Source organism: Mesocricetus auratus, unplaced genomic scaffold, assembly GCF_017639785.1.
Source record: "Mesocricetus auratus isolate SY011 unplaced genomic scaffold, BCM_Maur_2.0 Super-Scaffold_100691, whole genome shotgun sequence".
Taxonomy (NCBI): Eukaryota; Metazoa; Chordata; class Mammalia; order Rodentia; family Cricetidae; genus Mesocricetus; species Mesocricetus auratus.
Window position 1 is genome coordinate 44,715,523 of NW_024429267.1, and position 24,672 is coordinate 44,740,194.

At 45.8% G+C, this 24,672-nt stretch overlaps 2 protein-coding genes and 2 long non-coding RNA genes across 6 annotated transcripts in view; 1 reads left to right on the plus strand and 3 right to left on the minus strand.

Annotated features, from left to right (window-relative positions):
* Nucleotides 1–22,650, plus strand: part of LOC121137598 — a 32,806-nt gene extending 10,156 nt beyond the window's left edge. The window contains exons 4-5 of one of the 2 annotated variants that reach the window (XR_005874896.1): nt 19,783–20,261; nt 21,670–22,650. This is a non-coding gene — a long non-coding RNA (uncharacterized LOC121137598). The remainder of the gene's footprint in view (nt 1–19,782; nt 20,262–21,669) is intronic. The other variant, XR_005874897.1, reaches the window with a different exon arrangement.
* Nucleotides 1,764–4,132, minus strand: LOC121137595 (IQ domain-containing protein F5-like). Its single transcript, XM_040740214.1, has 3 exons — nt 3,983–4,132; nt 3,679–3,819; nt 1,764–2,205 (listed from the first exon to the last, which is right to left on the minus strand). Exons 1-3 carry the CDS (start codon nt 3,998–4,000, stop codon nt 1,777–1,779), a joined length of 588 nt encoding a protein of 195 aa, XP_040596148.1. The 5' UTR covers nt 4,001–4,132; the 3' UTR covers nt 1,764–1,776.
* On the minus strand, nt 13,634–16,134 carry LOC121137596 (acyl-CoA-binding protein-like). The gene has a single exon (XM_040740215.1). It carries the CDS (start codon nt 14,045–14,047, stop codon nt 13,769–13,771), a length of 279 nt encoding a protein of 92 aa, XP_040596149.1. The 5' UTR covers nt 14,048–16,134; the 3' UTR covers nt 13,634–13,768.
* The window catches only part of LOC121137597, a 32,202-nt gene continuing 27,464 nt past the window's right edge, over nt 19,935–24,672 (minus strand). The window contains exons 4-6 of one of the 2 annotated variants that reach the window (XR_005874894.1): nt 20,816–20,971; nt 20,151–20,239; nt 19,935–20,023 (exon numbers count right to left, since the gene is read on the minus strand). This is a non-coding gene — a long non-coding RNA (uncharacterized LOC121137597). The remainder of the gene's footprint in view (nt 20,024–20,150; nt 20,240–20,815; nt 20,972–24,672) is intronic. The other variant, XR_005874895.1, reaches the window with a different exon arrangement.

Consider the following 24,672-nt stretch of genomic DNA (forward strand, 5'->3'; position numbering starts at 1 on the left):
TCTATTCCTTAAAATTCCTGATACAGAAGCACAGCGTAGCCGGGCAGTGTGGTACATACCTCAATCCTGGCACTCAAAGTTACAGGCAGATCTCTGAGCTCAAGGCCAGCCTGCTGTGTAGAGTGAGCTCCAGGACAGCCAGAGCTACACAGAGAAACCCTGTCTCTAAATCAAAATTCAAGTCAGACAGAAAGCAGAGCACAGGCTTTCTGAACCTCCCTTTGTTAAATTGTGGCTTCTGTGTCTGTCCTTGGGAGTTTCCAGGAGGGAGCATGTGACTTTAAGCCAGTCCCACTGGGTCATGCTGTGGCCCTCCTGCAGTGTTAAGTTTATGGTTTCCCATATCAGCTAAAGTGTTCAGGGGCCACGAACCTGAATAGCTTTTCTCCAGTTTTCCCCAGTCTATTACCTGAAGACAGTGTCTGCGATTGTCTGCCAGCCTCCTAACCAGAATTCTTAATTCTTTCTATTTCTGTGGTCTACAGCATTCCAGCATCTAATGAGTTATGATTGATAACATGTCGGGACATCTCAGGTTTCTAGAGCACTCATCTCAATGTCATGCACATCCAATGTAATTTTTTTTTGAGACAGGGTTTCTCTCTGGCTTTGGAGCCTGTCCTGGAACTCACTCTGTAGACCAGCCTGGCCTCAAACTCAGAGAGATCTGCCTGCCTCCACCTCGAGTGCCGGGATTAAGGCATGTGCCACTACTGCCTAGCCACATCCAATGTAATTTAAAGAAGGTTTAGTATTTGGCAATAATTCTCATCAAACCTCATTAGTTCAATTTTTCTAAATACTTTATATATACTTATTTTTCAAATAAGTATATACAAACATTACAAGTATACAGTGCCTTATAGACAAGAAGAGGGTGTCATGCTGGCCAGTGGAGGCGCACACCTTTGATCCCAGCTCTTGAGAGGCAGAGGTAGGTGGATCTCTGTGAGTTCGAGACCAGCCTGGTCTACAAGAGCTAGTTCTAGGACAGTCTCCAAAGTCACAGAGAAACAGTCTCAAAAAAACAAAAAAACAAAAAAACAAAAAACAAAAAAAAGGTCCCCCAGAATGGAGCTAACAGGTGATTGTGGGTTACCATATGGGTGTTCCTGTAGACCAGGCTGGCCTTGAACTCAGAGATCCACCTACCTCTGCCTCCCGAGTCCTGGGACTAAAGGCGTGCGCCACCACTGCCTAGCTTCATTGCTACTTCATAACTGTAATTTTGATGCTGTTATGAATCATAATGTAAATATCTGATATGTGTGACCCCCCCCAAGGGGTCGAGATCCACAGGTTGAGAACCACTGCCCTAGGGGACCAGGAGAGAAGGTCCAGCTTCTGAGTGGGAACAAGGCTGGCATGCTCTGCTTGAGATACTTCATGACTGGCAGAGTGTCCAAGAGGACACGGGAGACTTTGAAGGATACAACTACACCGTGTAGGGGTGTGGACATGGGGAGGGTGTCAGACTTGTTCTCATAGATGGGGAGACCTTAGAGCATGACGACGCCGAGAGAGTGGCATATTGAACAGCTAAGGGGAGCGGGCATCTAGCAGTGCTCCTGGAGACTTTACCCCTCCTCTCCAGGCATGCAGGCACTGTCGTGGTCCAGGGCTCTCACATCCTCTGCCCCTGGGAGGCCAGACACATGCTGCTGCTGTCACAGAGCAAACTTGTGTGATGCTTTGTATCTGCTGTCATTGCTGCTGGATGGGGACGCCAAGTGGTTTGTATAACAAAGACCCAGTGTCATCCGTTAGAAGACCTGATCAGTTCTTTATTGCCAAGGGTATGCAGTCTGATATACGACACACCTGTGATCCCAGGAAGATGTCAAGCTGAAGACTTAGTTGGTTCCCTGTAAGCTCATAGCTACCCTCAAAAATGCCACGGGTATGGCAGTTATACCAGCGCCACGACACCTGGATGATGTGGGTAGCATAACGCAGACGCCAATATTGCTGGCGGATTTGCAGCATTCGAATCCAGGACTGAATAGTGACACAGGCCCTTGCTTCTTGTGCCATCCAGTGCAGAGCCTCCATTCGTCTCTTCTCCAACCTCTCGGCCAGCGTCTTTCTCCACCAGCACTGGATGGTCCACGCACTGAGGGCGGCCTTCAGCAGTGTGCGCCGCACCAGTGTGCCTCGCCACCAGGCCTGGATCTTTCTGGCCTTCAGGTCTTTGTCACATGGAGGCTGTGGAGATGGATGTTGTGGGGTGTAAGGTGGAGAACGCTTTCAATTTTCAGGGGTGTAGCTCTTGGTAAATTATCTTGAGCTATGTAAACAAACCCCTCCTCATGCAGTGACACCCCCCCACACAAGTTAGGGTGAGGGATACAACAGGAAATGTGATCAAAGTACATTATATATATTTGCATGAAAAAGAATAAAGATATAAGGCCGGGCGTTGGTGGGGCACGCCTTTAATCCCAGCACTCCGGAGGCAGAGGCAGGCGGATCTCTGTGAGTTCGAGGCCAGCCTGGTCTACAAAGTGAGTTCCAGGACAGCCTCCAAAGCTACAGAGAAACCCTGTCTCGAAAAACCAAAAAAAAAAAAAAAAAAAAAAAGATATAGTAAGAGGAAGGTTATAGAGAACACATTCCCCATGGTATTCTCAGAAGATGCTCTGATCCTGTCACTAACCATGGACACCTCTCAATTTCTTCTGTACATGGCAGGGCAACATAATGAGCCTTGAGAGCAGGAAGGCATATTACCTCTGGTCTCCTTTGTCTGCCTTATCAGTTCACGAACTAATGTCACCTCAACACCTACGTCCCCATTTATAGAATGTGCTACATTCACTCTTGTACGTGCATTTTAAATTTTTGTATGCGTGAATGTTGTGCCTACATGTACGTTTGCACCATGTGTGTGCCTGGTGTCCTCAGATGGAGTTATAGACAAGTGTGAGCTGCCACGTGGGTTCTGGGAATTGAACCCAGGTCCTCTGGAAGAGCAGTCAGTGCTCTTAACCACTGAGCCATCTCTCCAGCCCCTCACTTAGGTGTCTATGAACCGGGTTGGCCAATTTAGAGCAAGAGCCTTGTAATTTATAGGTTCTTTCTGGACAGGCCCACACAGTGAAGCTGAGGCTTCCCAGCAGGAGCTTCCAGGGAACTGGCATTCTTTATTCACTCTGCCCTCTCCTTTCTACCACTGTTCACAACCTGCCCCTTCCCCCATTAGGTTCTAGTAGTAAATTCATTCCTCACATAGCTTGGGGTCCTGACCTCAACTGTTCTCACTTTTCCTTCCTAACACAGTCATACATGTGTGCGTACGCTTACCCGCACTCTTACACAACCCCATATGTATAGGTTCTTCTGTTTAGATATGTTCCCTAAACATAGATCTCATACCCCACTCCCCAGTTCACAGGGCATTTTTCTCACTGTCTGGGGATCCCCCTATATACCACTAGGCATCATGTTTCAGGCAGATAAGAAGACACTCAAAGAAGAGCCCCGTCCAACCTAGCTGCCAGTAGGGAAACTGGCTTCTTGGTTTCTGATGGCTGTTCTGAGTGACAGTCAGCTTCCCAACCTCTTGCACACACAGATCTATGTGTAGCATAAATTCCATGACCATCCTGTGTTGTGGGACAACCATAAGTCTGAGTGACATAAGTTAGAGATGTGGCAGAGATCAGGAGTACTTCTAACCTTGTGGCGTGATGGCACCTTTGGAAGGGATGGAAGAATTGACTTTTTTTTCTTTTTTGGTTTCTTTTCTGTTTCTGGTGGTGGTAGTTCTTGGACTACGTAGACTCTTTCAATTTCGATATCACAGCAACCACTCCCGTTCTATAACCATAGTTAAAGGAGAAATCTATGAATGGGTTATTATCTGAACAATTACATAACCACTTAAACACATGCCCAGTTTCCTCAGTTACCCCCGCATGCCTAGACACAGGATTTATTTCCTGATTAACTAGAAATCCACCATCTATAGTCTACAACTTACACTACACAGAGAGCCCATGCTTGGAGATAGATGTTTCAATCTCCCAAGACTGCAGTTCCTTAAATTACCCCATGGCTGGGGTTATGATGGAGCCATCATCTCAGGTCTGTACTTCTCCAGCCATGAGGCTGGCAAGAAGAGTGAGGGAAGGGGGCCCGTGATGATGTCATAAGGGAGCCTGGGATACAGGAATCAGAATGGCTTCTAAGAACTGGGTAGGATCCCATTCATTCCTAAATAAATTCCCAAAGTTGGGCTACAAGATCAGGATGTAAGCAACACTTGTTCATTGAATAAAGGTGGAAAATCTTAGTTATTTTTATCCAGTTGAAATTATTAAAATGAGTACAATCTGACATACCAACAGGGGTTTTAATACATGGGTTTCGGCTCAGTCACACAGTGGATCTAAACAATGGGCCCATGGCAAAGTACATAGCAAGTGATTTTCAGAAGAAGGTTCATGAATGGCTCCTAAAAATATGTCCATTCTGGAGAAATGAGGTAAGAAACATGGGCAGCCTTAAATGGGGCAGAGACAGAAAGTAATAGCAGTCTTCCCTTCTGGTGGCAGAAGCATGACCCAAACCACTACTGTTGAAGATGGTTTGGCAGTTTCCAATAATGCCAAATATGCATCCACCCTATAACTCAAGGTTCCACTCCTGGGAACAGATGTAAAACGAAACTGTGTCTTCACAGTATGAGTGCGCAGTCTGAGGTTTGTAGTGTAGATGGTACAGTACTTGCCTACCAAACAGGAAGGCCTGGGTTCAATCCCCAGCAGTCTATAAACTTAGAGTGTGCATACTTGTAATTTCAGTACTCAGGAGGTATAGACAGGATCAGAAGTTCAAGGTCAGCCATTCTCAGCAACACATACCAAGTTTGAGGCTGTAGGTTATAACAGTCACTATCTTAAAAATACACACACACACACACACACACACACACACACACACACACACACAGCTAGCAAGATGTCTCAGTGAGCCAAGTACTTGTCATACAAGTCCAAGGACCTGAGTTAAATCCCCAGATCCCTTGAAAAGGCGGAAGGTGAGAACTGAGTCCACGAAATTGTCCTGTGACATTCACACAAGTACCATAGCATGCTCTTCCCTATAGCACAATGAGAAAAAAAGTGTCCACCAGTATAGATGACTAGAAAATGAATTGTATTTGCATAACCAAATCATCTCTAGCAGTGGCAACAAGCACATGGACACACAGTAAAACAGTGTGCTAAATGAACCCAGTGTGAAAGATTACTTGCCAAGTGACTCCCTGGATATAAGATGATAAATCCAACAATCCAAGGGCAGGAGAAATCTCACCACCCTGGAATAAAGGGAGTGCCTGCAAATAGCACAAGGAAGTCTACAGAGCAGTAGACCGTATGTCTGTGGTGGTTAGACAGTTTGAGAACTCATCAACTCAAATGCTTCATGAAGCTGCAAAGAACGCTTGCGTCTGCATTATTGCGAGAGAGCACTGGCCAAACATGTCAAATGAAAGGGCAATGTGTTCATATGCATGTGCTATAAGTCACTATAGAGGAGGGGAGGGAGATCAGAGCAGAGCGTAGTGGCACTTGCCTTTAGTCCTAGCATTCAGGAAGTAGAGGTAGGCAGGTGTCTGTGAGTTCCAGGCCAGTCATGGTTACACAGTGAGATTTTGTCTCAAAAAGTAACGAAGGACTCTTGAGGACATCCAAGGCTGGTTTTAGTTCTTTGACGGTCTGGACACTCAGTCTAGACCTGTGCATTAAATATTTTATGTGTGTGTGTGTGTGTGTGTGTGAGAGTCAGTGATATGTGTATATGTATGTGAGTGTTTGTGCACATGTGTACCATGGTATGCTTATGGAGGTCAGAGGATAACTTTCAGGAGCCAGTTCTGTCCTACCGTATGGGTCCCGGGGTTGGCCTCATGTCACCATGCTTGGTGGGAAGTGCCTTTACCCATGGAGATAACTTGCCAGCCAGAGGCCTTTTCTTCTTCCAGTGATTTATCTTTTCTATGCATTGTTGTTGTGCCTGTGTAAGGGAGTCAGATCCCCTGGAACTGGACTTACAAACAATTGAGAGCTGCTATGTGGGGACTGAACCTGGGTCCTCTGGAAGAGACTCAGTGCGCTTAACCACTGACTCGTCTCTCCTTCCTTTTTTTTTGAGTCTCTCACTGTGTAACTCTGGATGGCCTGCGCTGGCTATATAGACGAAGCTGGGCTTAAACTCTCAGAGCTCAACCTGCCTCCCAAATCCTGGTAGTAAAGGTGTACTCCAAGGCCAGTACCTGGGATCATTGGGAGATTTTTAATTACTGCTTTGTTGTATTGCTTATTATAGTTTGTTTAAATTGTTTATTTCATCCTGGTAGGTCATATGCACCTAGAAATTCATTTTTTTTTAGATCTTCCAGTTTAGTGGAATGTAAATTATTAAGGCAGGTCTTCATATATCAGAATTCCATTGTTACCTGTTGTAATTTCTCTCTTTATATTTATTTCTATTAATGTGGATATTCTCTTTTTTGTTACTTTGGCTAAGGGTTTGACAATCTTGTTTATCTTAAAGGATCCATTCTTCATTCCACTGATTATATTTTTTGTTCCTACTTCACCAATTTCTATGGAATTTCAATCTTTGTTATTTCTCCTTATCTGCTTTGGGGTTTGGTTTGTTCTTATTTTTGCAGTACATTAAAGTGCATGATTAGCTTATTTGAGATCACTCTGTTTTTTTTTAATGTAGGAACTTAGAGCTAGAAACCTCTTTTGTTTAATTTATTAATTTTCCGAGACAAGGTTTCTCTATACTACAGTCCTGGATGTTCTGGAATTCACTCTGTAGACCAGACTGACCTTGAACTCACAGAGGTCCTTATGCCTCTGCCTCTGCCTCTGCCTCTGCCTCTGCCTCCTGAGTGGCTGGGGTTAAAGGCCTGCACCACCACTATCCGACATAAACCTCCTTTGTAAGACTGCTTTAAATTCTTAAAATTGTATCCCACTGGTTTGGGTATGTTGCATTTTCATTTTCATTCAATTCTAGGAATTTAAAATATTTTCTTCATTTCTTCCACGGCCCACTTATTTAATGGAGTTGTTTAATCACCATGGGTTTCTATAGTTTCTTTTAACTGATCATATTTGTTTGACAGTTTCATACACGTATTTAATGTATTTTGATTGCTCTTTTCTCCATCTTCAGTCCTCTCCCCTCACTTGTTCCCGCTCTTAATCTCTCCCTCAAGCTGGTGTCTTTTTAATTGACCATGGCTATCTGCCAGGCCTTGGGATTGAAACCGCCCACTAGAGTCTGGTGGGTGCATCTGTGGATAACTGGAGACAGTGGCTGCCCCTTTTCCAGTCTTTAGTAGCTTTTGGTTTAGAAGTAAGAGGTAAGGTCCCCCCCCCATCTATGACTGACTGCTGAGAAGGGTGTTCTGTGGAACCGTTGTATGTAATCACAGCTTGCCACCTGGGGCTGTGCGGGTCAGTCTGCCCACCCACTACCATGGAGTGCCTGGGATTCCGTGGATCTATGCGCATGCCAGTCTAGCAGTCCATGCTGACTTTTCCCTTTAGTGTGTGTGTGTGTATGTGTGTTTGTTTGTGTGTGTTTGTGTGTGTGTGTGTACATGCGTGTGGAGAACTGAAAACAACCTCAGGTGTCATTCCTCAGCAGCTTTGAAACAGCCTCTCTTATTGGCCTAAAGCAACACTTTTCAACCTTCTTAACGCTGTGACCCTTTAATACAGTTCATGTTGTGGTGACCCCCAGTCATGAAATTATTCCCACAGCTACTTCATAACAGTATTTTGCTGCTGTTATGAATTGTAATGTAAATATTTTTGTAGATAGTGGTTTGCCAAAGGGTCGCAGCCCACAGTTTGAGAGCTGCCGAACTAGAGTTATTGATCAGTATTGATCAGGCTTGTCCAGCTGGTTAGAGAGCCGCAGGGACCCGCCTGTGTCCATTCCCCCAGTGTTGGTGTTGCAAGTCATGTCGGCTGACCCAACTTTAGAAATAAAATCACTCTTTGATAATCGTATACAGTGTATCTTGAGCATGTTTATCTTCCACTCCTTTCCTAAGTCCTCCAAGACCCGCCCCACCTTCCTACTCTCTCAACTTGATATTCCCTTCTGTGCGTGTCTATGTCAGCTTTTTAACATGGGTTATAGGAACTGAACTCAGTGCCTTGAGCACGCAATGCAAGCGCTTCACTTAGAGTGATTTCCCAGCTTCAAGAACAGTCTTTATAAAAGAGTCTTTGTGTGATTTCTCCACAGCGACACAAGTGGCTGCTCCTTGTGTCCTTTTCCCGGAGGCTTTCATTGCTTTAGAGGCCATTGCCCGGTGATTATATGGAGGCCGTACTGGAAACTTCTGGGTCTTTGCAAATAAAACACAGTCCTTCATTTTCCTCTTACAATGGATAACATTTGGCATGCATTTATAATTCTTGCTTAAAAAGAGATTTCTTGATGGGCTGTGATGTTGCACACCTTTAATCCCAGCACTCAGAAGGCAGAGGCAGAAGGATCTCTGTGAACTGGAGGTCAACCTGGTCTACAGAGTGAGTTCCAGGACAGCCAGGGCAACACAGAGAAATCCTGTCTCAAAAAACCAAAACCAGAGAGAGAGAGAGAGAGAGAGAGAGAGAGAGAGAGAGAGAGAGAGAGAGAGAGAGAGAGAGAGAGAGAGAGAGAGAGAGAGAGAGAGAGAGAGAGAGAGAGAGAGAGAGAGAGAGAGAGAGAGAGAGAGAGAGAGAGAGAGAGAGAGATGTATTTTTCCAGGAAGTTGGGGTTGCTGGTCTTCTCTCTGCTCTGCTGCCGCCGCCAAGAGTCTGACTTACTCCCCAGGAGGTAGCAATTGACTTTCTTCTTCACAGGCCCAGCATCTCATCCCATGTCTGGCTCCATCTGTATCCAGTCATCTTGGCTCAGCTGGATGGTTCACACTGGTTTTCCGAAAGTCTCTTTTTCAGACCCTCCTTCTCATCAACAGCAGAAAATCCTCTTTACAATGCTTCTTTTCTGAGCAGCACACATTTGACACGTACTGGAACCCCTGGTTCTTCCAGGGACAAGTTGTCAGGAATATATGGTTTCCTGGGCAGGGGCAATCCTGAGCCAAGTTCTCACTCGGTGACACCTGTCACCAGGCCCTTCCGTGCTTTCCAAAACCAGACACATCTCCCTAGGTAGATTAACTGTATTAGTTACTCAAGGTGGGTTTAAATGAGTCCACAAATACCCTCCCAGGGCAGTTGCTATGCTCTGTACGCCCCTGTTACCATAAAATACATCCAGAGCCAGCCAGCTAACTTCTGATTGGTTCCTTACCACATGGAGGGTATCTGGCTTCCTAGTGACTGGGGCAAGGTCAGGCAAGGTCGGAAGCTGGTGGGAAGCTCAGCACATGTTGCTGAGTCAGGCCTATATCTTGCTGGGTCTTTTCTGCAGCCTGTCAAGACAGACTGCCAAAGCAGGGGACTGGGTGAGGGTCTGGTCCCTTCATATGTAAGCAGAGTCTAAATTAAACTTGGGCTGTCCGGTGTGCTGGAAGGCATTGAACAGGCAGTCCTCCGGAATCTATCCTGCGTTTCTGTCTCTATTCTTTTTATCTGCCTTTTCTCAGTCCTCACACCCTTACTCAGGTAACCCAGCTGACTCACTGGAGCAGGCTCCAACAGAACCCCAAACAGGAAGCAGAGAAAACACTTTAGGAGTGGTACAGGCCTTTGAAACCTTAAAGCCCACTCCCAGTGACCTATGTGAGCTACACCTAAATCTCCCGAACATTGCCACCCACTAGCAACCAAATATTCAAAGAGCTGATGCTATGGTGGGGGGAGGGGTCACACTCTCACTCCAACCACCGAATTCTACTTCCTGGCTCTCGTGTGTTCATGGTCATACCGGTAATGCAAACTGCATGTAGTGCAACTTCTAAAGTCTCCATAACCCTTCAGTCTCAACACAATTAGAGTCCAGAGAGCCAAGGAAATCTTTTAATTGCAAGCCCCTGCAAGGTAAAAAAAAAACAAAAACAAAAAATAATATACTTACAACATACAATGGCACTGAATATGCCTTACCATTCCAAAAGAACAAGGCACGGTGAGGATATACTGGACCATGAGAGAAACAAAAGGAGGCAAAAAGATAAAAGGGCCAGCATAGCCCAGATGGCTGCATTATGTAGGGGAGAGTGGAAGGGGATTAGAGGAGGGCAGCCCAGCCCCCGGACTGGAGAGTTCAGGGTAGAGGGTGGGGTATGCCAGCCATGCTTTGTGCTAGGTACGGACTGAGGGAGAGCCTGGTGTCTCAGTTAACCATTCATTAGTTTGTCTTGGGTTTGAGACCTAACACAAAGCAAGACCAAACCCAAGGAGGGAAAAGGTCAGATCACAGCTCTGCCTTTGATATCAGTGGGTTAAGCAGGCTCTACACTTCCAACTTTGCTGCCTGCAACATTCGTTTCTTTTTTCTGGGTGTGGGTCTACTAGTTATGTGTAGCTCCCTTTGGCAGCCATCCCATGCCCGTGGCATGTCCGATGTCTTGGGGTCTCCAATGTAACTCAGGCTTCACTTCCACAGCCTCCCACTGTGACCTCTCAGGGCCTCTTGTGCACTTAGGGTCCTCATGGAGACACTGTCCTGCCACATGTTGCCTGGCTTTGTCTCTGAAACTGCATCAGATCCTGACTTCTTGCCACAACATTGCCAGGTTGGGCTGCCAGCCTGGCATGGAACCTGGGCCCTTAAATCACATTTGCAGCAGCTTTTGTTTGTTGTTTCCAGGAGCATAGATAGCATCCCTGAGGCCCTATCAGTTTCAGGAATGGGTGAGGTCCTGCCTTCAGGGTGCCCTTCCCTTTTAAGGAAGACCAGGGCTCTGCTTATTCAAATCTCTTCAGCACAAATCTTGGCTTCAACATTAAGTTCTTAAAGTTTTAATTTCACATCTTTAAGAGATATATCTTTATTAAATTTAATCTTTAGGGATGTGTGTGTATACACATGTACATGCCTGAATATGTGGGTGTGGACCTGGAAGCCAAAGGTGTTGAATCCCCTGGAGCCAGTTTTACAAATAGTTGTCAGCTGCCTGATATGGGTGCTGGGAACTGAACGCTGGCCTCTGTAAGAGCAACAAATGCTCTTAACCACAGAGCCAACTCTCCAGCCTATTCATTTTAGTTTCAAAAGGTAATTTTGTATTTCCACCCCTGCTTGCTCCTTTTTATTATTGTAGTCCTAAGGATGAATGCCAAAAACTACATGACAGAGTCAATACTATATATTCTTCTCCACTGAAGAAACCAGTCAATTAAAAAAGAAGCCTCAGGCAAGTTCTTAGGAGCCACATTTTTTTTTTGTCAAAATATCACAGGAATAGTCTCTAATAATCTCTAGCCTGTTACTAATATTGCTGCCCCCCCCAATCCCTTTGAGCTGGGCCTCCGCAGTCCACATTGCTCCGAGCACTGTTTTCCAAGCTTCTACTCGGATGGCCCATGAAGCTCTGCCCAGAGCCGTTCAATCACTTTTCTAGTCCAAAGTTTTTCAAAGCCTCCCACTTTCCTCAGAAGACAGCATGCCAGGTCTCTTGCAGCAACATCCCACTCCTGGTACCAATCTCCGTGGTAGTTTGAGTTTCTGTTGTCATGACAAAACACCATGACCAAAAGCAACTTAGAGAAAAGGATTTATTTCACCTTGGCCTCTCAGATCCTACATTATCATAGTGGGAAGTCAGGGCAGGAACTTGGAAGCAGAGCCTAAAGTAGAGAGAAGATATGGAGGGATGGTTTGCTCAGCTGCTTGTACTCTGTGGTGTGCTCCTCCTGGTTTCTTTTCTTTTTTTAAGATTTATTTCTTTATTTATTACATATACACTGTTCTGCCTACATGCCAGAAGAGGGCACCAGATTGAATATTAGATGGTTGTGAGCCACCATGTGGTTGCTGGGAATTGAACCTCTGGAAGAGCAGTCAGTGCTCTTAACCTCTGAGCCATCTCTCCAGCCCCTCCCCTGGATTCTTATACAACCCAGGGCCACCTGCACCGGGTGGCCTGGGCCTTCCTATACCAGTCATTAATAAAGGTACTACCCCACAGACTTGCCTACAGGCTAATGTTATGAAGGCATTATTTCAGCTAAGATTCCGCCTTCACAGATACGTATAAATTTGTGTCAACTTGATATAACCCAAACAGCACATTAACAGCACTTAAATTTTTTTCTTTTGGGTGTATGGTAAAAATAATGAAGCAAATTTTACTGAGTACTGAGAATTTTCTTCTACAGAAGACAGATATGGCAGGATTTATGTTGAGTTGGCACTCCTAAGGAAGGAACTGATAGAAAGCCAAATTATGTGCTAAGGAGTTTCTGGAAGACTTTAACGGCTGAGGAGCTGTTGACAGAAGACACCTGTGACGGGAGAGTACACGTGAAGGTGATCAAGCCTGCCCCAGGTGTGGGAAATTACAGCCCTAGACTAAGGAGTGCACATCTCCCTCCAGCAAAAGGTGATGCTAGATATGGAGCTGGCTTGCCCAGTCAGGAAATCCCCCAACAGCCAGGTCTGGTGGATGGAGAGGCAACAGATACTGCTACATCCACAGTGCCAACCAGGGCCAGTCTGACAAAGGGAGCCAGCAGGTGCAGCAGGAGAGAGCCCCAGCTCCCCCTGGCAGATTAAGTCATGCCCACTGAGTCTATCAGGTATGGAGAAACGCAGGGAAACTCCTAGAAGAATTCCAGGGTATGCAAATGCCATGCCTCGGAGAGAAGGGTTGAGGATTTCAGAAAACTAAGTTACAGCCTCCTTCCTCTTCATGCTTTCTACCCAACCTTGATGTGTGGAGAAAGTAATTGGTACAAATGGATGGGACCTTTCCATGCTGTGTTAGATGCTGCTAATGGTCTACTTTAGTATCTTCTTAGTTGTGAACTCTGGGGTCACCCAATACTTGCTCAGAACAGATGACAAAGGACTTTGATGGTACTTCACCAAGGTTATCTTTGCGACCCCACTATTTGTTATGGGATGTCTTGTCTATCCTCTGGATAGGTTTTGCAATATAGTGAATAATGCTAACCCCTAAGTGTTGTACAGACTTGTACATTCATCTACCTTATAACTGCTGGACTGGGTTAATTGAAAGGAAAAAGAAAACACAAAAGGTCATAAGGTTATTGAATAAAACCCCAACACCAGAGGTGGACTGCTTCTCTGTGAGTTTTTGGCCAGAGAAGCGACCGAGGCCCCACAAACCAGAAAGTCTATTGCTACTGCCATTGGTTGTATTCTAGAACTAGGTGGTAAGACCCTATGGCTGAAGACACCACATGCTTTGACTCTAGAAATGGAGAAATGAAGCTAAGACTGATTTGGAAACTCCCACCCTGCTGACTGGCTTTCAAAGTGCCAAAACAGGCCATGAAGTAAAAGTAAAGGGTTGGGAAAAGTTTTTCCAGGCAAATAGAAACAGAAAGTGGGCAGGAGTAGTTATATCAGACAGAGAACTACACAAAGAGACAAGGAAGGAGGTTATATAAAGCAAAGGAAATAACAATCATAATTTTAAAAAGTAACATGTACTTTTAATTGATTTCGGGTAAAAACTACAAAGAGAGGAGGAGGATCAGTGATTAATTCTGGCCCCAATTTATCAGTGCAAATACCATCTGCATTAGAAAAAAACAGGACCTTATGTCATCACAGCTCACATGTGTGGCCGGCCATCAAAGCTGCTCTTTTAAATTCCGTATTTCTTCTTGAGCTCTTCCTTTTCCATACAGGTTTTCACAGCACTTTCCTTGGATGTCCCGTTCGGCTTATTCCATGAATCCCACTTGGCCTTGTCTTTGAGATCCAACAGCCCAGGCTGCTCAGTGCTTGTGTCGCCCACAGTGACATATTTGAAGAGGCCACAAATGAACAGCATCTCGTCATCACCTGGCTGAGTCCAGAGGCCCTTCACCCCCTCAGATTCAGCCTTCACAGGCCAGCAGGCCACACGTAGTACCTCAGACATACTAACAAGTATAAGACAAAATACTGATGGACCTAAAGAGAGAGAAACTTCAATACAATAAGAGTTCGAGAGTTCAACATAACTCTGAAGCCTCTAAGACCTATGAGACACCATTAAGGAAATGCCTAATTCTAGAGCTGGAGAGATGGCTCAGCAGTTAAGAGCACTGGCTGCTCTTCCAGTTCAATTCAATTCCCAGCACCAACATGACAGTTCACAACTGTCTGTAACTCCAGTTCCAGAGGATCCAACACCCTCATGCAGACATACAAGCAGGCAAAACACCAATGAAGGTGACATTAAGGAGGAAGAAAAAAAAAACAGACATATAATGGCTATCTCTACTAACCCTCTAAATACTAAAAAGATAACACAAGGTTTCCAAAAACTACTCTACTCACATAAATATGACAACTTAGATTAAATGGACAAATATTCCAAAATACAAACTTTTAATTTTCTCCATATGAAATAGATAAATGAGCAGTGCTGCACTGTGACAGAAATTAAATCTACAATTTAAAAACTCCATCCCCAATTTTAACAGCCCCTTAAATAGTTAAAACCGATTTCTACGACCTCTTTTAGGAAATGGAAGAAGAGAGAACTCTTCCCACGTTTTCAATGAAACTGATGTTGACCTGATACCAAAACAAAAAACTTTAAAAAAAAGAAAATGCAAAAGTCCTTATAAGTATTAAATATAACCCAGCATACAAAATAACTACATAATGTGACAAGCATATTTTATTCCACACAGGTTCAACACTCAAAACCCCACTATTACCCATCCACTATAGTACTAGGCCAAAGAAGATGTGATTGTATTAATTGATGCATAAAAACCTTCGAGTCTGAGGATGTGACACAGTTGGTGTGCACTCGGAGGACCTGAGTGTGGGTCCCTGGCAATGACAGACACGTCTGTAACCACAGCACTGAGGAGGAAGGGAGATAAAGGCTGACTCACTGCCCAACCAGCCTCCCTGAGTCACTGAGCCAGGGAGAGAAAGACTTAAGATTTGAGACAGTGAAAGATCCTGTCTCAAAAAAAGAAAGGTGGACAGCAACTAAAGAAGACACCCATAGATCTCTGGCCTCCATATGCACATACATGCATCTGCACATGAAAACACAATATATATATATCACAAAAGCATTTGACGAGACCCAGTAGCCTTTCACATATAAACCATTCCCAATCTTATTCAACAGAGGGCTACAAGTAGCCAGTGTAATAAGGCAAGAAAAGTAAAGTGCATGCCTACTATAATGTAAAAAAGAAAATCATCTTTGCATGATGTAATTTCCTATGCAGAAAATCCCATGTGATATACAGAAATAAAACAAAAACTTCGAGAACTAGTAAGTGAAGTCATTAAAGTCAAGGATGCAAGACAAACAAAAAGTCAATTTTATTTTTACATTGAATGAGCAAATGCTTCCCCCAAATTTTAATGCCATTTATATCTTTAGTACAGTGAAAAACATACCCAGAGCTTGTATGATTAAAAAACTACAAAACACAGATGGAAGTAATTGGAGAAGATCTAAATAAGTAGAGACAAGGCATGCCAATTGGACGACTCAGCATAGTAAATAAGCTAATTTTCTTGCATTTAAAAAGTTTCTGTTCACAGGTGCCTATTGAATTGCCTTTGAGACCATCCCATCAGGAGGTCTGAAGAATTTTATTGCACCCTGGGGAAGGTAGGAGTCTATGCTGCCCACTCTGCCTTGGATGGCATGCTGTTGTTGGGCATTTGATTGGAGTAGAGGGGTTATAGCTAACAGTTTTATCTTGGTCTGCATTTTTCTGTTGTTTTGGCCAAGGAGGACTTTGGGGGTGGCTCTTGTCCTTGACTATTTGTGTTTCTGGCTTCTTCGGTTCCAGTTCTAAACCGAGAGCAAGGTAAGGAAGTTGACCCTCATGGTTGTTACTCAACAGACTGCTACAAGTTACAGCCAGTGCTGTAAGGCAAGAGAAGTAAATAAAGGGTACCCTGGCCAAAGAAATCCCAGGGAATTCACCCTGGGTGTGTTTTTTGGGGGGATTAGGGGTCCCTAGCCATCATTTTAATTCTCTCTCTCTGTCTCTCTCTCTCTCTGTCTCTGTCTCTCTCTCTCTCTCTCTCTGTGTGTGTGTGTGTGTGTGTGTGTGTGTGTGTGTGTGTGTGTGTGTGTGTATACAATGTCCAGGGCTTTAATCAGAATCAGACACTGAAATTGAAGAATTAGATACAAGAAGCTAGACATACTCTTCATTAGATTAGGGTATGCCCTCTTGCCTCTTCTGCAGGGAATAAGTCTCAGCCACTGCTTGATTAACATGTTAAGGGCTGAAGAGGTGGTGAAATGCTGAACTGAAGGAAAAGAGATCTCTGAAGAGCTCATGAGAATGGAGAGGGGAGGCAGCTGACCCAGGGTGAGAACAGAATGTCCCTCCTGAGGGGCATCTTCTGCCTCAGCTCAGGTTAGGGCTGACTACTGACAAACTGTATCTACCCTCTGGCACAGGCCTGGGGCTTTCTTTAAATGCATGTGCTGGTGAAATGGCAAGGCATCAGAAACGCCCTGCCTTCCTTCCTGATACATTATGTGACTCCGATAGCAGGTGCCACCTACCTGGGAGACAGTTTCACCACGTAGAGTCTTCTCTTCTGCCCTGCCCCCATCAGGCTCCAAAACCTAGTTAGCAGATGTTCAAAAAGGTTATACTCCCCCCAACTTAGATTCTAATTTCATTTCAAATTTGTATTTGGATCATTTGTAGAGCAGAAAGAATGAGTCACTTGAGCTCACCGAGTCTGCCCTTCAGAGCCAATTTTAAACAACTTTAAACAACCTGTCCACCACACACCAGTGAACTCTCCAGGGACTTGTGGGATTCCAGACACAGTGACCTTAGCTATTCAGTGAGAGTAGGCACAGCTCTCACAGTGATGCACAGGGTTTCTTTCTCGTTGCTTTGAGTCAAAGAGGTGGAAGCTATCCCAAAATGCCCAAAGAGAGAGCCCCTAAGACATAAGTCTAAGCTGGGCGTGGTGAAATGTGCCTTTAATCACAACACGTAGGAGGCTGAGGCAGGAAGGTCATGAGTTTGAGCGCCAGCCCAGAGCATGTCTTATAAACCAGAGCCTGGAGAGACGCTGAGTGCTTTAGAGTGTGTACTGCTCTTCCAGAAGACGCAAGTTCAGTTCCATGTATCCTCATCAGGATACACTCTGCCTATAACTCCACCTTTGGGAGATACAGGACCCTCTGCAGGCTTTCATGGGCATGCACTTGCACACACACACACATGTGGAGTATATATATATATGTGTGTGTGTGTGTGTGTGTAGAGTATATATATGTATATATATATGTAGAATATATATATGTATGTATATATATATACATATATACATATATATATAAATCAATCTAAAAACAAAACGAAACTCAAAGGCCTTGGGCTAAATTTTTGCAGCATGGTGTTGGGCATCATACTGAATCTTGAACCCGAAGAGTGCCCCTGCTGTCCTGGAGACCACCACCACCCTCACACACAGAAGAGGCTTGGGGTTCGGAGAAGCTACCCTCAGTTGCAGAGCCTGGGAAGGCCTGTCTTTCATTGCACAGCTCGAAGCTGGTCTGGTCCTCCTCCAGGGTCCAATTATTTAAAAAACCCTGGGGAGAGAGGAACCTCAGGCACCCGAGGGAGCCAGGTGAAAATGAAGGATCTCAGGCCTAGATAATGAGGCAACTGAGAAGAAAGTGAACCACAGATACCAAGCCCCAGAAAGCTGAGTTCCGGCACAGCCACTGAAGCTGGCCCAGGGGAGGGAGGCAATCCAGGAGGGATCAGCACAGCTGCTTTTGAGGTCGTAGGACTTGAAGGCTGTGAGCCCGAAGCCATGGCCTCCAGTCCTACCCTGCTTGTGTGTCCACCCCAGCTGCCCCTCTCCACTCCCAAGCCATGCCTGCTTCTCCCAGGGAGTGGCCAGCAGAGGGAGGGAAGCCTTGATGCTCAGCCTCAGGGGACAGAGGCAGCAGTCACAGCTGCTGCCCCTCCACTCAGCTCTGGCCTTCTTCAGGGGCGGGCTCTGGAGCACCGCACTGCCAACCCCACAAGCCCACGGGACTGGGCACGTGTGTGTCCCGCTGCTGCTCAGCTGAGGTGTGCTATCCTCCTGGCTCCCTGCCAAGTCCTGTGCTGGCCCCCAGGGCCCTGTGGTTCAGGATATGGAATCCCTGTTTTCCCAGTTGGCCCTGCTGCAGCCAGACTCTTTTAAGCTGAATGGAGATGCTTAGGCAGGGGCTGCAGAAAAGTCCAAGGTCCATTTTCCCTTAGGTGGGTGGGGTGGGGGTGGGGGATTACAATAGGCTCCTTCCTGTCTCTTTTGGCATTTGGTTTTAGTCCCAGGATCAGTTTCAGACATGAGCCTTTCGAGATCTGCCATTGGGAGCAACAGCCTACAGTGGCCTCAGCTTGGCCAAGTGTGCTGATTAGCTGGATTTTCTTCCAGCCAGGCCTCTGTGCCAAAGGTGTCTCTATTTCAAGTGCATTTAGCTTGTTGTCACTGCAGACTGAGCAGATGTGATGGGAGGGGTTGGGAACATTGTTTGGGCTCTGAATCCAACTGCCTCTAAGCCTGTATTTGACAGCTCAAAAATAGGCCTTGTGGTAGGCTAAAAAAACTGGCCTTCAGAAATCTATCCCTGTCAACTCCCTGGAATCTGTGAATGTGTCTAAGTTATGGGTCTTGTGAGGAAAAGGAGTTTATCCTTGATTGTCTGAGTGTGACCTAAATATAGTCACATACTTTATGTGAAGGAAGCAGAGAGAGGCCTGGGGAGATGGCTTAGTGGGAAAGAACCATTGTTGCCCAAGCATGAAGATGGAGTCCAAATCCCCGGAAGCCACATAAAAAGCCAGATGTGGTCACACATACCTGCAACCCCACTGCTGGGGAGTGGAAACAGGAGGATTGCTGGTTTGCTGGCTGCTAGCCTAACTCCAGGTTCAGTGAGAGACCCTGTCTCAAGAGAATGAGGCAGAGTGTCGATACTCAATATTCCAATGTCGTCCTCCTGCCTCTATGCATGTGTGGGCATGTGCACCCACACAGACATGCACAGATGTCTCTCTCTCTCTCTCTCTCTCTCTCTCTCTCTCTCTCACACACACACACACACACACACACACACACACACACACAGAAGGCAAAGGAATACTGAGAGAGACAAAGAGAAGGTGATATGAAGATAGTTACAGAACTGGAGAGCGTGACCTCCAGTCAAAGAAAGCTGGTGACCCCCAGAAGCTACATATGGCAAGATAAGCTCCTCCCCTAGAGCTTTAGATTGGTCAAGGCTTACAGACCCCTTAATCTCAGACTCTGGTCTGCATAGTCATAACATCTTTCTGTTGCTTTTAGCCACTGTGTGATTTGTCAGGATGGTCACACAAATCTACATATTCCTTACGTTGTGTAGTTGTTGTGATATCCAGACAGAAGTGTGCATGGCAGAAGACAACGCCCAGTCACAAATGGAGATGGCCCGCCACTGACGATTGTTATACTGTTCTGGCACGAATGGGGATGTCTAGCCATTCGTACAGCCATACAGGAATACCTATGCACTGGGCAAATGTCCACCCCGGAGACAATCCGCCATCTGTGAGGAGGTGTGCCCACGTGTGGGAGCAGTCAGCCATGTGACTTGTTACCCTTTGTCTCCCTCTACAGGTGGGGTGTTCAATAATAGGTCAGCTGCTTTCAATACTCAGGCATGATCAGGACTGCCCAGCTTCTGGCCTAGAGGAAGGTAAGCCAGTGTAGGCAGACGAGATAAGCAGGAGGGACAGCCTCATTTTACAGCTCATTTTTCTCCTACTTGGCTACCAACTCCCTGCCAAATGAGTAGGTATAGTTGCAACCCCTGTACAATGGTAAATTCCTTTAGCTTGCTTCTGGATGGTTGAGTCACCTGGCATGAGAAAGAAGACAAAAAGGAACGTTATGAGATCAAGACTGACCACAGTCCAGGGTCTAAGAAACTGGTCACAGTTGAATCTTCTTCAGGAAGAGACTTATGGAAAGGATGTAGCTCATACCTGTAACACCAGTACTCAGAAGGCAGAGACGTGGAGATGGAGAATTGGAGCCCAACTGGGGTACTTAGTGAATCCAAAGCTTCCCTGAGCTACACATGGAAACAAAACAAAGTAAGCACTTACAGGAACAACAGAAATAAATCAAGAGGTGTAAGTATAAATAATGTGCCCCATCTTATCGTTCCCATGCCGTCCCGAGAGAGCCCTGTCCTTGTGTAGTGATAAAACGGAGGGCGGAGACCACATTGCCCCTTGTCGGGAACATTGCTCCTAGCTGATCTTGCACAACTCTCTTGCTGGCCCCAACCCTGGTCTTTTAGTCTAGTCCCTTTTTCTCTTCTGTAGGCTTTCAAGCACGTTCCTCATAGATACATACAGATTTTCAAGATTTCATACACAAAGGAGTGTGGGTGCTGTGAGAAAGTTTGTAATTTCGACAGTGCCCATTCCCAAGCCCTGGTCCTTATCCATGTGAGCTATGCAAGGAACTACTACATGCTGTGCCCATACTCCAAGGTCGCCAGTGATAGCCAGTGCAACTTCCTGGCTTAGCAGGTTCTCCTAGACGTCAGCCACACCACTGCCTGTATTCCTGAGTGTCTTCTAGAACAACACGACCAATAGCATGAAAGTCTATTTACAGGGAAATTGCTAGATTGGCTTACATGATACGGTCAGAGTAGCCCAAATGTGCTGCCTTACACAAGAAAGGCTGAGAACCCCATCTTCAAGGCTGAGTCCCTCAGCAGTGGGGATCCAGTACCAAAGGCCTGGAAGATTTCTGGAGAGCCGCTGAAGACTCAGGAGTGCCAGGTCACCTTCTACAAAAAGTGAACAAAAATAAAACAGGCGGTGGGTTTGGTGGGGCAGCACTTTGCCAACTCCTACTGAAAAATATTCTTCTTTTTAACACTTAAACGTTTTGTTATGAAAGTTCATTTTGTTTGAATTTGCCAGACATATCTTCATCTATCCTTCTCTTTTATATTTTTATTATTTCATGTGTAGGGGGGTTTTGCCTGCACATATGTCTGTGCACATGTGTGCCTGGTACTCACATAGGCCAGAGGAGGCCATCATATCCCCTGGGACTGGAGTTAGAGATGGTCGTGAGCTGCCATGTGGTACTGGAAATCAAACTCCATTCTGGAAGGGCAGCCAGTGCTCTTAGCTGAAAAGACTTTTCTCCAGTCCCTCTCCCTGTTTTTCAGCTTGTTACCTTGTTTTATTTTGACCTTTCAGAACATTATATAAATCTGTCTGGTATGTTTAATTGAATCTACCAACCCGCTTTTTTTTTTAATTTTTGGGTTTCTCTGTATTGTTTTGGAGGTTGTCCTGGAACTAACTCTGTAGACCAGGCTGGCCTGGAACCCACTGGGATCCTCCTGCCTCTGCCTCCCGAGTGCTGGGATTAAAGGTGTGTGTCACCAACGCCCTGCCCAACATGCTTCCTAATCATTTTACCTATTGCACACATGACAATTATTAATCTCTTTGGTACTATTTCCGTCTTCAGCCTTAGAACCAGATCTGGCCATTACCAGCAGGCTGGGTTGGCAATCAGAGCCCATGACTACAGAATGAGCTCCGGGTTCCTTAGAAGAAACAGGCCAATTTGCATAGCAGCTTCCACCTCCTCAGAGTCCCAGCGTCTCCTCGCCCCCTGCGGACTCACGTTCCTCCTCTTTCTGGGAACATAAACAATTGCTGGAGACAAGATCAAGGTGTGAACTTGTTCCGTGTCTTATTGGCCTTTTATGTCCTAGGCACCAGGCATGTGGCAGCATTACAGCTATAGCTCTCCCAGTCTAGGGGATTCATAGTGATCAGGAATGGTAACTGCTCTATGGTGAACCGGTCTCAGAGAAGCACACACAGACATCAACAGGAGAAAATCAAGATTGATCTGGTCGGTAAAGACACCATGATCCACTTTAGATTCAGTTGATCCAGTGGGTCTCAGCTCAGACAACAGAGGGGGCTCAATGACTGCTCCTCATACTGTGGGATGCCTCACCACAGGGGAGCCAGTTTTAGGCTGCTGCTAAGAGGTATAGATCCTGCCTCAGTATGGGGGGGTCAGAAAGCCCCGTGTCCCCATCAAGACTTGAGAGGAGATGGAAATTTGTCCTGACAGCCTTCTAGCCTCTCCCGGGCCAGGAAGATCACACGTGAGCTTCATTGTGTGTGGACAATGCCCAGTGCAACACTGTCACAGCAAAGCCATTCTTCAGCGACTCCATCCTGACTCTCACATATCCAGCTAAGAAATCTCAGGACCGCGGCCACTCCATCGGAGACTCGTTAGTTGTACAGCTTGGGATGTGAGAGGCCCGTTTTTCTTTTCTTTTTAAACTTTCTGGACCTACTTTATTGAATCTTTGAGTACAAAAAGGTACATGCTGGGCAATGATCTAATAAATTGTGTGGTAGTTGCAATCGTTTTCGTTGTTTGGATTTAAATTCCATTTCATGTGTCTTGAGTGATTTTTTTTCTTTTTTTTCTTTTCTTTTTTGAAACACTCTTATTTACATATCCATCCTCCCATTCCTTCACCCTCCCATCGTCCCATGCTTCTCACTCACCAACCCCCCCAACCCACCCACCACCCACTCCCCAGGGATAGTGAGTCCCTCTACAGGGGATCGTCAAAGTCCATCACATCATTTGGGGGAGGGCCCAGGCCCTCCTTTCCACATCTGGGCTGCAATAATATCCCTCCATAGGTAAAGGGCTCCTAAAGTCCATTTGTGACTTAGTAATAAACTCTGCCTCCACTATTAGAGGTTCCATAGACTGCCTTGGCCTCTTCTGAATACCCATATTCAGGGGGTTTGTTTTGGTCCAATACTGGTTCCCCTGCTTTACGACTAAGATCTGTGTGCTTTCATTAGGTCAGGTAAACTGTTTCTCGGGTATCTTCAGTTCCCTCTTGGTTCATTTGGTCATCTCTCCTCCCTCTCTGCAACTGGATTCCAGGAGTATGCCTCAATGCCTGTGGGTGCCTGTTTTTGCTTCAGTCAGCTACTGGGTCAAGGCTCTAGGAATGGTAACCAAGGTAGTCATCAATCTCATTATAGGGGAAGAGCATCAAAAGCAGCCTTTCCACCACTGCCTAGATTCTTAGTTGGGGTCATCCCTGTGGATCCCCTAGCATTTCCCCTGTGTTAGACCTCTCTCCAAACCTGTACTGGCTCCCTTTATCAAGGCATGAAAGGCCCATTTTATGTGGTTGGGGCAACATTGAGAGTTACTGTGATCCCTGCCTGAGTGCCTGCAAACAAGTCAATAAATATGCCAGTGGTCCAGATGTGGCCAGAGATGTTGGTTACTGTACGCCCCCCCAACACACACACACCTCAAGCTGCCATCAGAAAGCCCAGGGTGGTGCCATCGTGCCCCTCACATGAGAGTTTGAGATAACAAGTAGTCTGAGAACCATTCAAAGCAGTTAAACTAAACCATGGCAGAAGGAGGCTGAACAGAATCGTTCAAAGTTGACTTTATTCTATCCTCTCAAGTGCACCTGGTTCTTGCTGACTGCTAAGTGTTTGGGGAGCTTTTAAATTGAAATATTTCCTTGGCATATGGCTGCAGTGTTCCTCACACAGGCTGGACACCACCCTGAGTCAGGGTTAGATGTGGCAATCTCCCAGTTAGCTGCTTAATGCTTTCCCTCCTCCTTCACCTCTCCCTGGGGCTTCCTTAACCACATGGATAAACCTGAGGCCTCCTCTCCACCCTAGCGTACTGTTTCTCCCCGCTCTGTTCCATTCTTCTGTACCCAACACTATTTGCAGCTTGCTAGAAATCTTTCCTGGGTTGTCACTGTTGTGACCCCAGCCCCTACAATGGTGTCTGACACTTAGTGGGTGCTCACTAAGTAACTATTGAGTTGAATAAATTCCATCTAGGCCGGTTAAATAAGTTGACTTTAGCACAGACCACTCAGTCACAGGTTATACCCACAGATCTATCCTTGGTCAGAGAGCATGGCCATGGTTTCCAAGCAACACTAAGCTCAGAACTTGTGTTCTGGGCATTTGTTAAGAAAGTATTGAAACCCTGTTATAGGCAAATGTCATAGACAAATAGCTACCCTAACTTTGACCAAGGTCACCTTCCTGTGAGTGACAGGCCAATGTGTATATGCTTCTCATGTGCTCTGGTTCCATTTCTGTTGTGGTAGTAAAATACTCTTTCCAAAAACAATTTAGGAGAGAAAGGTTTGTTTTAGGCCACAACCCCCAGGGCACAGTTCATCACTGAGGAAAGTCAAGGCAGGAAGTCAAGGCAGGAATCTGAAGGCGCTTACTCTTCTACATGGCATTACCACCAGCCAAGGAACTCCTTTCACAGCAAATGAGGCAGAGGCAGAGACCATGGAGACGACTACTTGTTGGTTCAGAATTATTCTCAGCTAGGTTTTTAGACACTTCATGCCCCACGGCCGAACTGGCCCCTCCTACATCAATTAACAATTAAGACAACCCCCAGCCGGACATCTCTGCAGGCCAA